The sequence below is a fragment of the Thamnophis sirtalis genome, unplaced genomic scaffold (assembly GCF_051295495.1).
Source record: "Thamnophis sirtalis isolate CommonGarterSnake01/CBP01778 unplaced genomic scaffold, rThaSir2_p1.2 scaffold_11, whole genome shotgun sequence".
Taxonomy (NCBI): Eukaryota; Metazoa; Chordata; class Lepidosauria; order Squamata; family Natricidae; genus Thamnophis; species Thamnophis sirtalis.
The window spans coordinates 64,355,356-64,369,627 of NW_028261391.1; the positions used below are offsets into that span (position 1 = coordinate 64,355,356).

A 14,272-nucleotide genomic window follows, 5' to 3' on the forward strand; every position below is an offset into this window, starting at 1 on the left:
CTCATTTAGACAATGAACTCCCCAGTTTAGAGAATTCAAAACAGAAAATAAGTGAGCACCGGTGCCGTTGAGGTTTCCTCCAGTTTCCACGGTATATAAGCCACCTCTTCAACAGTTAATTATATAAGGTCAAAAAATATTGCCAATATCTTTCTTCCTAGAGGAAAACAACTCGGTTTAAAATAATGCTGAACTGTAAGAAATTTATTTATTTGAAAGTTACATTATAAGGTGAGTAATTTTTTTAAAAAAGTTTCAGAAGAGCTTTGTTCAGAATAAAAATGAAAATAGTCTTCAAACGCAGGGGAGTTAAGAGAAAATATTAATTACAGTAATCATGAATTTTGACCCATGCACAGAAAGAAGATAAGGAATTAGGTAAAGAACTAAAACTAGATGAAGAAAGTATTCAGTTTTCAGAGTTTTAACTCTGACAGTGTCAAAATAGTGCAGACATCCGTGACCCGTCAAAACTGCAGTCCACAAAAGCGTGATCGACGAAAGCGCGCATTTGACGTCATCACAGCGCGACGAAAAAAATTAAAAATTGAAATAAAAATTAAATTAAAGCAAGCCGATTCACATAAAAGTAAGGGTTAGGTTTAGGGTTAGGTTAAGGGTTAGGGTTAGGGTTAGGTTTAGAGCGTTAGGGTTACGTTTAGCATTAGGTTAAGGGTTAGCGTTAGGTTTAGCGTTACGTTAACGGTTAGGTTTAGGGTTAGATTTAGGGTTAGGTTAAGGGTTAGGTTTAAGGTTAGGTTTAGGGTTAGGTTTAGGGTTAGGTTTGGGGGGGTTAGGGTAAGGTTTTCGCTTTATTTTTACATTTTTCGATCACAGCGCGATGTTTTCGTCGCGCTGTGATGACGTCAAATGCGCGCTTTCGTCGACCGCGATTTTGTCGTCCGCGGTTTTGTGGTGGAACCCAGACATCAATGCATACACAAACCCCTTCGTGTTGTTTTGTAAATGTCAAGTTTGACCATGCTATTCCCAGTGTGAAATAATCGATTCTTACCTGTGTCATCTTGACAAGGTCCAATGAAGGTCTTTGTTCCTTTATCTCTTCAGGTCGTCTTCGCTTAATTCCAACTTTCTTGTCATTAAGGACGCATGGTTGAGACCGACTTCGAGAAAGCCCATTGGAGCGCCTTGTCAACTCTGGTGTCGAGGCAGGTGTGCTGTTTGCTGAGGGCAGACAATATTCCGAAAAGGAAATTTGATCATGGGAACAAGAGAGAGATCGCTGAATGTCAATCCTGCCACTCTCAGGAGAGCCATGGTCATTACCCCAAATATCACTTGTCTGTCCGTACGTGGCTGACTTTCGCATTCCGTGGCATGGCGGACAGCCAAATCTATTGCTAAATCCCATCTGGTCGTATGATGAGGAAAGAGTACTCGACCTGGAAGGGAGGCTAAAGCTTGAACTTCTCTGCATGGTTGTGAATCCATTGGAGTAACGCTGCACGCTTCCCCCGCTGTAGCAGCGTCTCTTTTCTACAGGAGTCCAGACCTTTGATCCCATGGGCCGCCATGAAGCCCGACAACTAGACATCTCATCGGAAAAAGAGAGTGATCGGCACTGGCGTTTGCTGGGAGGTGCTGAAGGGTTGCCATTGCGGTCGCTAAGGCTGAGATCCTTGATCAAGTTGGTTACTGAGCATGCGTTAGCTGGCTCCCTCTGCCACAAGGAGCTTTCATCACTTTTGTTAGACAAGCAGTCCCAAATGTTGGCACTTGGCTGTTCGACCTGAAGGGGGTATTTCCTGCTGAGATCTCTCCATCTGTCATTTTCTAGTTTTAAAGGATAAAATGATATACAATCAATCAGTCAAATATTTATTGCAGTCAAATTAAAAATGCTCAAAGAGTAAATAGCAATAGCAATAGCAGTTAGACTTATATACCGCTTCATAGGGCTTTCAGCCCTCTCTAAGCGGTTTACAGAGTCAGCATATCGCCCCCACAGTCTGGGTTCCTCATTTCACCCACCTCGGAAGGATGGAAGGCTGAGTCAACCTTGAGCCGGTGAGATTAGAACCGCTGAACTGCAGATAACAGTCAGCTGAAGTGGCCTGCAGTATTGCACCCTAACCACTGCGCCACCTTGGCTCATTGTAAAACAACACACAACAAATAAAATCTATGTTGAAGTCATAACTTAGCAGCCTATCTGTCAGTGGCACATGCACAAGAGCAAGGCCTAAGCTATAATATAATATTAGGCTTTAAATTGTGAATGCCTATATTTATTAGGTAATAATAAAAGTACAACGGGTTGATGATATCAAAAGATTTAGTGCATTAATAATATAAAATAGTTATAATGGATTATTCATCAGGTTCTGGCAAATCTTTAGTGCTGCTGCATAGAATCTAGCTACCTGTGCTATGACTACCATTCATTCGTCTTTAAGCAACCACGGAAGAGAAATGGTGTCGGAATGGACAAGATATCTATTCATTATCAGAAAAATAAATTTTGTTCAAATGTCACTATAAAAAGAGCGGCAAAGATGGGTGTATCCAGAGGCTTCTACCTGTCCAGAATCACAGACATATAGCCTTTCAACAAGTGGTATCCTGTTCTGACCCCACTCCTCCGTCCAGGAACGAAAGCCGAAACCAACGTAAATGAGAAGGTTTCTTTTAATCAGTCCAGACTCTCGTTGGCTGCAAGCCACATAAACAAAGAGATAAGCACTCTGGCAGCAAGTCCTACAAACCCTGGCAGCAATGCAAACAAACTCTGGCAGCAATCCAGCCTGCCAAGTTTGTTTCTGGATAGTCCTTAACGTTGACTTCTGCAGAAAGGCGTGGCACAAGCAGTCTCTTTTATAATCAGGAGGGGATCTTAATGAGCCTCAGCTGAGCGTAATCACCTCTTGTAATTACGCCGTTGTTCTTGACGCCCTTCGACGGCGTGCATCCCGGAACAACTCACAGGTGTTTTCTGGATCACTCACTCTTGTCTCCTCCCCACTGATCCAAGGCTCAGACGCCACCTGGTGGCTAACCAGTCTCTCCTCGCCCTGCTCGGAGTCGGAACCCTGTCCAGGGTCCTCCACCTCCTCCAGGGCCGACCCATAAGACCCCTCGCTGTTGGAGTCTGGCGGCAGCTCCAATGGCTCCTGCCGGGCCACAACAGTATCCCTTTGTATTTGCTGTCTAATAATATACATTCATTAGTGCTATTTATCCCTTATCACCTGTATAATTGAAAAGCACAATACATTACAAGAAAAATCTCCAGGGACTCTTTAGGATTAATCCTTAAGATTTGTTTTTGTAGGTTATTGACTTAAAATGGAGCATGATACAAGTTGTGGTGGTGCAGTGATTGATTGTTGCGGGCAAGACTCTGTAAACTGCTTAGAGAGGGCTGTAAAACACTGTGAAGTGGTATATAAGTCTAAGTGCTATTGCTAAGTGCTATTGCTTTAGAAAAAGTAGTATTTCTTATCATACATAGTAGTCCTTATGAGATCTAACTATATTACTAAAAATCAGAGTCTACATTTGGTTCTTTATGTCTTTCAGAGATCTTTTCATTCACAATATTCTCCTTTCAAAAGACTCTGGTATCTAGATTTAAGCAAATTTAGTGTCACACAAATCCTAAACAATGGTTAATTTTATGTACAATAAGATTCTTTCAAATAGTCCTGTAAAGTATTATGTAAAATTGGCTTGATTTCCTCTAGCAATAGCAATAGCAGTAGACTTATATACCGCTTCATAGGCCTTTCAGGCCTCTCTAAGCAGTTTACAGAGAGTCAGCATATTGCCCCCAACAATCTGGGTCCTCATTTTACCCACCTCGGAAGGATGGAAGGCTGAGTCAACCCTGAGCCGGTGAGATTTGAACCGCTGACCTGCTGATCTAGCAGTAGCCTGCAGTGCTGCATTTAACCACTGCGCCACCTTGGCTCTAACTATCGCTACAGTAAATCTTGGTCATCTGGATTTGGATGAAGTTGGTTCTCTAAATTGGAAGGAGGGGGAAGGAGACATGGGGAAAACAGATGACCCCGATGCTTATAGCAATTTATTCCCATGGTGCTCAACAATATGTTAATCATAAATTTAAATATTACGTCCAAACAACCTTCATCTATATTTTATTGTCCTTACGTTTTGCTCATACTCAGCACTTGAATTTAGGAAAAAATATTTTTTTCCATTGGGAAAAAACCATTCACCTTTAATATGTACTGCCATGGATCAGTTCATGCTATGGCCAATCCAGAAACCTCTTTTAAGTTCATTGTGATCTTAAAGATACATTACTGTGTTGTTGGAATGTGGGTCAGAGACAGAGGTGGGTTCCTACCAGTTCGCACCTATTCGGTAGAACCGGTTCGTCAAATCTACCGAACCGGTTAGAAGAGGTTCCACCAGTGGACCCGGAAAGCAGGCCACACCTACAGAAGAGGTTCCAAAAAGTTTTGAAACCCTCCACTGGTCCTTGGATATGATTATTCTACACTATCATGCTCCTATTTATAAAACTCAGTGCCTCTGTGAAAGGTAAGGATGACTACTGCGTTTGTGGTGCAACCAGAACATTGCGTGTGTTGAAGTTGTTTTAACGCAAACCAAAGATGCCCTTTAAAAAACAAGTTTACATCCTATTCTTATGCATGCCAGTGCTGTGTGTGAGGTAATTTAAGGCGGTTCTGACAAGTGTCGTCGGCATCTTCATATCCGGTCACATGGGCAGCAAGCTACTCCCATCTGGTCACATGGGCAGCAAGCCACTCCCACAAAGGAGGCCACACCAAAGGAGGCCACACCCACAGAGTAGGTTCGAACAATTTTTGAAACCCACCACTGGTCAGTGAGCAGGAAAATCCCGAATATGTGGACTCTTCCCTCCCCCGACTTTTGGTTAAAAATGAAACCATCTAGAATTATACCTCCATTGTAAGCTGCCATGAGCTACTGATTCATTTCAACATCTCACCTACATCTGCTGTGGTTGACAGTTATTAAAGTTCTGACTTAAATTCAGCTGACGGTAGCTTTGTTAAGAAACAAACCATGAGAATAGCGGCAGAGAAAAGCAACAGATTCTGTACTATTATCAGGAGTGGTGGCTTGTTTCTTCTACTTTGTTCTCTCTTCTAAGAGACAAAGGAAATCAGAAGATTGGAACTGAAACTGCTTACGCATGAAATATAGTTTTAGCCATATCTGAATGGCCATTTAATATCTTATTCAGCATGAAGCAAAAATACTGGGGATTACAGCACTGAGAACATTTTTTTAAACCTCTACGTTATTAAGGCTTACAATCAATCTCAAAGCGTTAGACTGCAAATTTAATTGTGCTCGAAAGCAGCTCAGTATCCTAACAATTTGGATGAATGAAAGGACTATTTAAGCAGAATGACATGGGGGTGTACATAGGGTGGATTCAATTTCAAAGACTTGAGTGATGAAGGTTTTAATAAGAGGAAATTCTGTTCTTAGTGATGTGTGTGTATCTATTATGAATATTTATTAGGAGAAAAGCCTGCAAAGAAAATACATGAGATCAACAAAATACATGAAAACTTAATCTGAAATACATTTATTGTGGTTTGCTCTATAAAATGCCAAACCTTCCAATTAGTTCAGGAATCAGCAAATAATGTCTGTAGTTAGACTAAAAGGGTAGGCTAAAAGGTTTTTTAAAAAATGTGTTTTTAAAAAGACATGTATAGCAAGCATAGTTCACATTAGGAGCCGAGGTGGCGCAGTGGTTAGAGTGCAGCACTGCAGGCTACTTCAGCTGACTGCAGTTCTGCAGTTCGGCTGTTCAAATCTCACCGGCTCAGGGTTGACTCAGCCTTCCATCCTTCCGAGGTGGGTAAAATGAGAACCCGGATTGTTGTTGGGGGCAATATGCTGACTCTGTAAACCGCTTAGAGAGGGCTGAAAGCCCTTTGAAGCGGTATATAAGTCTAACTGCTATTGCTACATTTCCAAGAAGTCATGAATCACCTCTGTGTGAGTTGGCGGCTGTATAAATTTAATAAATAAGTTACAATGTAAAGTAACTTACAAGTGTTCCTCACACTTACAATGGTTGCAGAGTCCCTGTGGTGATGTGATTGCAATTTGGCATCTTGCAACCAGCATGTATTTTACATTGGTTGCAGCATCCTAGGATCATGTGATCGCCATTTGCGACATTCCCAAGGGGTTTCCAACAAAATCAAAGGGGGGGGAGAGAGGGTGGATTTGCTTAACGATCACGTCGTTCACATAATGACCCCAGCAAATAAAACTGTAAAATTGGCCATGATTCACTGCTTTCTTTAGTGACTGGAGTTTGTGGTTCTAATTGTGGTATATCAAGGACTACTTATAGTGTTCAACAATTAAAATTGCATGTCACCTATAAAAACTGTAAAATGTTTATAATACTACAAAACATAATGCAAACCATTATACTTAAATTGTTAAAATATACTAATATCTCCCTTCAATATGGGAAACTAGAATGTAATTCATTATTTTAGTTGGCCTTCTCCTTTGGTATTTTATTTAATTCATTAGTTATGTTGATTTAAACTAGTTCATCCTGCTTACATCCGACCCTCCATCTTCCTCTTTAAATGATAAGCAAAAATCTCATACTAGCTATAGCCAATAATAACAGGATCCTGGAGCCTTATTTATATCGTATTTGTTCACAAAATAATTTCTGAGTCACCTTTCAACCCAGTAGCTACCTGGAAGATGGTTTACAAGTTAAAGGGCTTGAACAAGGCCATTCTACCCACAGAATGGAAAGCTTTGATAATGCAGTCTCTGAACCATCCCAAGCTCTGCCAACAGAGAGGAAAAGAGGTTTTTTTCATTTGTTTAATTCTATGTTTTCTTTTTAAGTCATCCCTCTGTACAATAAACTGGCATAACTTCACCACTGAATTGCATTGATTTTATTTCTGAATATACACATGTTTCGTCAACTTCAGAAAACAAGGATATTTTTAAAAAGTACAAGCGTATAAGATAAAGGAAAACAGTACTTTGAACTGTGTGAAAACAACTGTTAGCCTGTAAAACGAAGACAAGATAAGCTTATGATACAACAAAGCAAGAACTAAAAAGCAAACCAATGATTGCATTTTGCACTAACCCAAGTTCTAAGCATGCTTCGAGCGTGAGTTGCAGCAATTATATATGAAAGCATGGACAACTAATACTAGATCTAGCTTCTCAAGAAAGGAGGATAACTGGTATATAAGCTGAACCTGGGCACAAGTGCTATGCAGCCATATCTACCATGGACTGAGCCGCCAATTAAAAACAACTTCTTACCAATGGAATACCTGTCTTATTTAGACTAAGCACCAACATTAGTCAACTAACGTAAATATAGATATTAATCAGTGGTGGGTTTCAAAAATTGTTCAAACCTACTCTGTGGATGTGGGAGTGCCTTGCCACCCATGTGACTGGGTGGGAGTGGCTTGCCACCCATGTGACCAGATATGAAGATGCCGACGACACTTGTCAGAACCACCTTAAATTACCTCACACACAGCGCTGGCATGCATAAGAATATGATGTAAACTTGTTTTTTAAAAGGCATCTTTGGTTTGCGTTAAAACAACTTCAACACATGCAATGTTCTGATTGCACCACAAACGCAGTAGTCATCCTTACCTTTCACAGAGGCCCTGAGTTTTATAAATAGGAGCATGATAGTGTAGAATAATCATATCCAAGGACCAGTGGTGGGTTTCAAAAACTTTTGGAACCTCTTCTGTAGGTGTGGCCTGCTTTCCGGGTTCACTGGTGGAACCTCTTCTAACCGGTTTAGATTTGACAAACCAGTTCTACCGAATAGGTGCGAACTGGTAGGAACCCACCTCTGATATTAATACACTGATGAGATACTTAAAATTCTCCCAGCAGGTTCATATAAAAACTTATAGAAGATAGTTTCAAAAAATTTTGGAACCTCTTCTGTAGGTGTGGCCTGCTTTCCGGGTCCACTGGTGGAACCTCTTCTAACTGGTTCGGTAGATTTGATGAACTGGTTCTACCGAATAGGTGCGAACTAGTAGGAACCCACCTCTGATATTAATACACTGATGAGATACTTAAAATTCTCCCAGCAGGTTCATATAAAAACTTATAGAAGATAAAAAAACTGCCGTGTCGGTGACAATAGAAATAATATCCATGCAATTTCTCTGTTATACAAATATTATCTTAAATGGGAGCAGGAGCAAGATTAAAACTAAAACTGAGCAAATTTATTTAAGATGATGACAGCCGAAAAAGAAGAAAAAGAAACAAGGAAATCTTTGGAACATTGTATGTTCTAGAGATGAGGTTTGCTAGTCTTCCAGAATAGTGTGAAGACCTGTCTCTGCTAATTGAGCATGACCTGACAAAACCGCATCCGACAAAACCGTGCCCACAAAAACAAACAACATAGTGGGACGCGAAAACAACGTTATATAGAGTTAGGGTTATAACGTTGTTTTCGCGTCCCACTATGTTGTTTGTTAATGGCGTGCTTTTGTGGGCGCGGTTTTGTCGGCACGGTTTTGTCGGACGCGCATTTGTCGGGCGCGCATTTGTCGGTGAACCCTAATTGAGATGGGGCTCTACAAGTGCTATGCAGCCATGAGACGGTCGGTGGATTGAGGCTGCTCCCTCCGTCTCTTTAACTTAACATCTTAATTTTTAACTTTGTTCTTAATTTTGTTTTCTAATTTATATTTTTACACAGCTGTTTGTTATGGTAAATTGCCCAGAGTCATTAAGTTAACATGAGGGGTTTAGAAATTTGATAAGTAAAAGCATCCACAATCTTTTGTTTCAGTTATTTCAAGTGCTTCTTTTGTAAATACATTATAAAACTTACGAATTAAAGACACAAAAATAAGTTAAATGCATCATGATTTGCCCTTCTGCTCTGTTCTCCTCCACAATCCTCTTCTTTATAATAACTTACAAAAGTAATTTACAGCAGTATATCACATAATTATGGACTTTAAATATTTTTGAAATATGGGTATGCTTTTGAGCATGGCATATAGAACAAGGCTATTTTTAGCCAATGTTTTTATCACACATCTGTTGAGTGAAGCAGTTGCATCTAATTCATCAAGCATTAATCTACATCACATGCTGGAAACCAGTGGCCTTCACATTGTTCCTTCTATTTATTTACGACAAGCGGCTTCTCATTAAGGGATGTGTTTCGCTGCAACAATAAAAGATGTCTAAAATACAAGGATTTCTTTCTTTGGCGCATTTAAAAATCATAAAAGACATCTGGGTGGTGTGTTAGCAAAGGAAAAGGAATAAGAGCATAATTTTTATCTTTTCAAAATACAAGTAGTGCTCAACAATCACTAGGCTAATAAAGGAGAATATTTTTGGCTCAGGGTTGAAATGAGGGGTCCTCGATGCTCTCTGAGCTTGGTTACTCTCGGAACTCAATTGTTTTCTTGCAGACATTTCATTACCCAAAGCAGGTAATCATCAGTGCTAGTAAGGAATGAGGTTTGCTCTCAATTTATATTCTAGTGGCTTGCCCGCTCGGTGTCGGTGGGAGTGGTTTTGGAAATTCTTTGCTTGAGCTGTTTACGGTTAGCTTGTTTGGCAGTTCCTTGATTGGGGTATTGATTGGACTCGTGACCCGACAAATGCGCGCATGACAAAGAAAACGGCGAGAAAACCGCGACGTTGAAATCGCGCCCACAACAGCGCGCCGACAAAAGTGCAATTAGGGTTAAGGTAAGGGTTAGGGTTAGGTTTAGGTTTATTACCTTGTTTTCGCGTTGTTTGTTGATGGTGCGCTTTTGTTGGCACGCTGTTGTCGGCGCACTGTTGTGCGTGCGATTTCGACATCGCGGTTTTCTCGCCGCGGTTTTGTGGGCGCGCTTTTGTCGTGTGCGCATTTGTCGGTGAAACGATTGGACTAGTTGTTTAGCACTTGTCTGAACTTATGACAGACTTTAAAAGAGCTATATACAATCTGTCCTCAAAGTTATGATTGCCATACCCCACCCCAGGTCTACGGGTGAGGAGAGGTCGCATGAGTGCAATCCTACCCAGAGCCACAGTCACCTTCCTATTCCAAACAGTGACTAAGAGCTCGGCTGGACTGCAGAGCAGATCTGCATTTATAACCCTTCTTCTGGAACCCATTAGTTGTAGAGGGCGGACCAATCTAATAGGTCCTACCTCCCTGCAGGGTGGGGGATGGGGTGGGGTACAGCTCTTGAGAAACTCATTGCCACCAGACTGTGATCTGACCATGACCGGGAGACCAAGGACAAGTCCACCAATTCCAGGTCATAGGCACTGCTGGGACAAGAACACCAAATCAGGTGTGTGACCACTATTCCTAGTCGAGCCCTGGATGACCTGGGGCAGGCCCATGGAAGTTATGGTTTCCATTAAATCTTGCGCTACCTCTGACCCTACCCCCCAAGGATGGCAGGATAAAGTCCCCCAGAACTATAAGCCTCGGGAATTCCACCGCCTACCCCCTGGCGAGGTCCAGGAGCTCGGGAGGGAAGCACAGTAGGGAGGCTGGTTCAGCAGTAGCAATCCCACATGATCCCTTAAGCCTTTAACCTAAGAAAAAGGATCTCACAGCTGGACATTTGTGGAACAGTGGCCCTGGAGGCTGCTAGAGATTCTCTGATTACAACAGCCACACAGCCCTTCCCGGCCCTGAGGTCTAGACTGGTGCCATGCTCAAGAGCCCACTTAGCACATTTCTAAGAGGAAAACACTTCCCTCTGGGCCCAGCCAGGTCTTGGTTATACAAACCAGATCAGCCTTCTCTTCAAGGATGAAATCAGCAATAAGGCTAGCCTTACTGCAGGCTGATCTGACATTTAAAAGCAGCAGCCTAAGACCAGGGCCACCACAGATCTGCTGACCAGGTAAATGAGGTGATTGCAAGGGGGCAGAACACAAGACTGGTACTAAACACTGAGGGTTGCACCACCTGTGCCTGCCCCCCCCTTTATCTCCCTATCTCCCATTACCTGACACCACTGAAATAGAACACCCATCTCTGCTTTCCTTGAAAATCATTCTATTCCCCATCACTAAAACCCTTAAAAAGGGGGGAAAAACCCCTCCAACTGACAAACTGTCAGGGGCAAGGTCAGCCTTACAGGCACTATAGCACTTGCTCTCAGTGCCTTCAAACTCGCACCACTCCTTCCTCACTGCCACAGAGGGATCACATCCAGCACCCCCTTATCTCCCAACACACTCATAATACATCCACTCAATGCACCAGCAGTACCCTGGCCAGTCGCTCTCACCTGCCAAGCAGGCAGCCACTCCTCCCTCCCAGCTCTCACCCAGGGGAGAGGGACCAACACAGTCACCTCGCGCGAGCGATATCGGGTGTACCCAGGTACATCCATGTTACACCTATCCTCTGCGAGCTGCACTGGCTTCCCATCAGTCTCCGAATGCGCTTCACTTTTTTTTATTTTTTTTTATTTTTATCAATTTCATATATACATTCACAATTATATGATCTCATAACTGTTATTAATAATATGTATTTATAACATTTTTCCCTACAGTTGACAATATACTTGAAGATTGCTTTCTTACCATCCCATAGATCCATCTTATCTTACAACGGTCCTACTTCTTCTTCCCTCCCTCCCTCTTTCTTTCCCTCGTTTCTTCTCTCCTACTCTCCTTCCTTCCCTCCTTCCTTCCCTCCCTTCCTTCCCCCTTCCCTCCTTCTCTCCTTCCCTTTCTTCTCTCCTTCCTTTCCCCCTTCCTTTCCTCCTTCATTCCCCCCTTCCTTCTCTCCTACATTCCCTCCTTCCTTCCCTCCTTTCTTCTCTCCTTCCTTCCCTCCTTCCTTCCGTCCTTGCTTCCCTCCCTCCTTCCCTCCCTCCTTCCTACCCCCCTTTCTTCTTGAATGCGCTTCAAGGTGCTGGTCGTTACCTTTAAAGCCCTACATGGCTTAGGACCTGGATACCCACGGGACCGCCTCCTGCCACATACCTCCCAACGACCTATAAGATCTCACAGATTGGGCCCCCTTCGGGTACCGTCGACCGGGCAATGCCGGTTGGCGATTACTCGGGGGAGGTCTTTCTCTGTAGCTGCTCCGGCCCTGTGGAATGATCTCCCCGCAGAGATCCGGACCCTTCCCACTCTCTCGGCTTTCCGTAAGGCCACTAAAACCTGGCTGTTCCGGCAGGCCTGGGGCTGTTGACCCCAAAATATGGTCCAGCCCCACTTGGAATGGAGTGCATGGTGTGTTTTTAAATCTATCTCTTCTTTTTTTCTATTCCTTTTGATTTATTTGTATTGTTAGCCGCCCGGAGTCCTACGGGATTGGGCGGCATACAAATGCTATTAAACTTTGAAACCTCTCACTCAACTTTCCCTTTCAGCCCCAGAATTCCCTGAGCAGCCTTTGCCAGGCTCGATTACAGAACATTCGGAAAATTGCAAAAAGTAGTCAAGAGAAGAAGCCAGAAGGCCTGCTATGTTGCACTAGATATTGTAGCAGCTGTGTAGTCCTACAATGTCTCCTGAAGTTCACATAGTTCCAAGCTCCCACTCGCCAGTTAAACCTCAAAAAATCCCAACGGCAGTCTGCCAACAGCATTGGTGACCACATGAGTAGGCCTAGCTGTTGACAATAGCCAGGGAAGCTTGTTTCTTCTGTCAGCTCTGCCTGTATCAGAAGATACATGCTATCATTCAGAGCTGCAGCTGCTGGCCCTTGGGCTCTTAGACCAAGGTTTAGCTCCAGCTTATTACTGCACCTTGAAGACAGTTCAAAGAGATCCAGGGGAATCCAGGGTGAGTCCAGGGAAGCCACAGAGTCATAAATCATTTGCCTCCTCTGCTCTCTCTCTCACTTTCCAACTGCCCCTTTCTGACCTCTCTACTCTTCAAGCTTCTTGGCCTTTCTGCTTTTCCACCTCTCCTTCTATGTGCTGGGTCAAAGGTCATGCTGGTCAGGAATTCCAGGAAATGATATCCTATATATCTACAAGAAGACATGCTGGCTAACTAGCGCATTCCAGTTTTTTGCACTGAAGACCTATAATGGAATTTCCACTTATATTTTCTTGTGTCATCTGATATTTGGACAATAAAACAAATTGCAAAGTCCTCTTTATACCTTCCCAGTCTACTGTTATTGCTACCAATCATCATCAACAACAACAGCAGCATCATCTTAGCCATTGTCTATTGACTGCGAAATGAAGGCCTCTTCCAAAAGTTTCCAACCAATATGATCCTGGGCTTTCTTTTGCTAATTGGGCCTGCAATACATACATACATACATACATACATACATACATACATACTTACTTACTTACTTACTTACTTACTTACTTACTTACTTACTTTCTTTCTTTCTTTCTTTCTTTCTTTCTTTCTTTCTTTCTTTCTTTCTTTCTTTCTTTCTTTCTTTCTTTTATTTATTTAATTTGTATGCCGCCCACTCTCAAAGAGACTCAGGGCGGCTTACAAGTAAAAAAGGGGAAGGGAAGGACATACAAAAACAAGACAACATTGAAAGATCCACAACATTCACAACTTAGGATGGGGCTGGACAAAGTCAACAGCCCCAGGCCTGCCGGAACAGCCAGGTCTTGGTCGCTTTGCGGAAGGCCGGAAGGGTAGTAAGGGTCCGGATCTCCGCGGGAAGATCGTTCCATAGGGCCGGAGCAGCAACAGAGAAGGCCCTCCCCCGGGGAGTCGCCAGCCGACATTGACCGGCAGATGGAATCTGGAGGAGGCCTAATCTGTGCGATCTTATAGGCCTCAGGGAGGTAATTGGCAGGAGGCGGTCTTTCAAGTAGCCAAGGTCCAATACCATGTAGGGCTTTAAAAGTAACGACTAGCATTTTGAAGCATTTCCGGAGACCAATGGGAAGCCAGTGCAGCTTGCGGAGGATAGCTGTAACGTGGGTGTACCTAGGTGCACCCACTATCGCTCGCGCGGCTGCGTTCTGGACTAACTGGAGTCTTTGAACACTCTTCAAAGGCAGCCCCATGTAGAGCGTGTTACAGTAATCCAGTCTTGAGGTTACTTGTTGATCCATATATCTCAATTGCTACCAATAGAGAACTAAATATGGGGAAAACCAAAGTTAAAAGAAGAGAATGTTGCCCGCCTCAAAAAACTGGGGTCTTTTCAGGAATTTTTAGAAATACAAGTGCTTCGTTGATATAAAACTGAAGAACATTTGAACTGTCACATATTCTGTGTAGTTGAGCATAATCTTTGGTTGGCCTTGGT

General features: G+C 42.9%; 1 protein-coding gene across 3 annotated transcripts in view; it reads right to left on the bottom strand.

The window, feature by feature from the left end:
• The window catches only part of FAM53B (family with sequence similarity 53 member B), a 141,579-nt gene that overhangs the window by 78,025 nt on the left and 49,282 nt on the right, over positions 1 to 14,272 (bottom strand). For all 3 annotated transcript variants that reach the window (XM_087725952.1, XM_087725953.1, XM_087725954.1), the window contains one exon: positions 1,016 to 1,794. In XM_087725952.1, the coding sequence (XP_087582078.1) occupies positions 1,016 to 1,794 (779 nt within the window). The remainder of the gene's footprint in view (positions 1 to 1,015; positions 1,795 to 14,272) is intronic.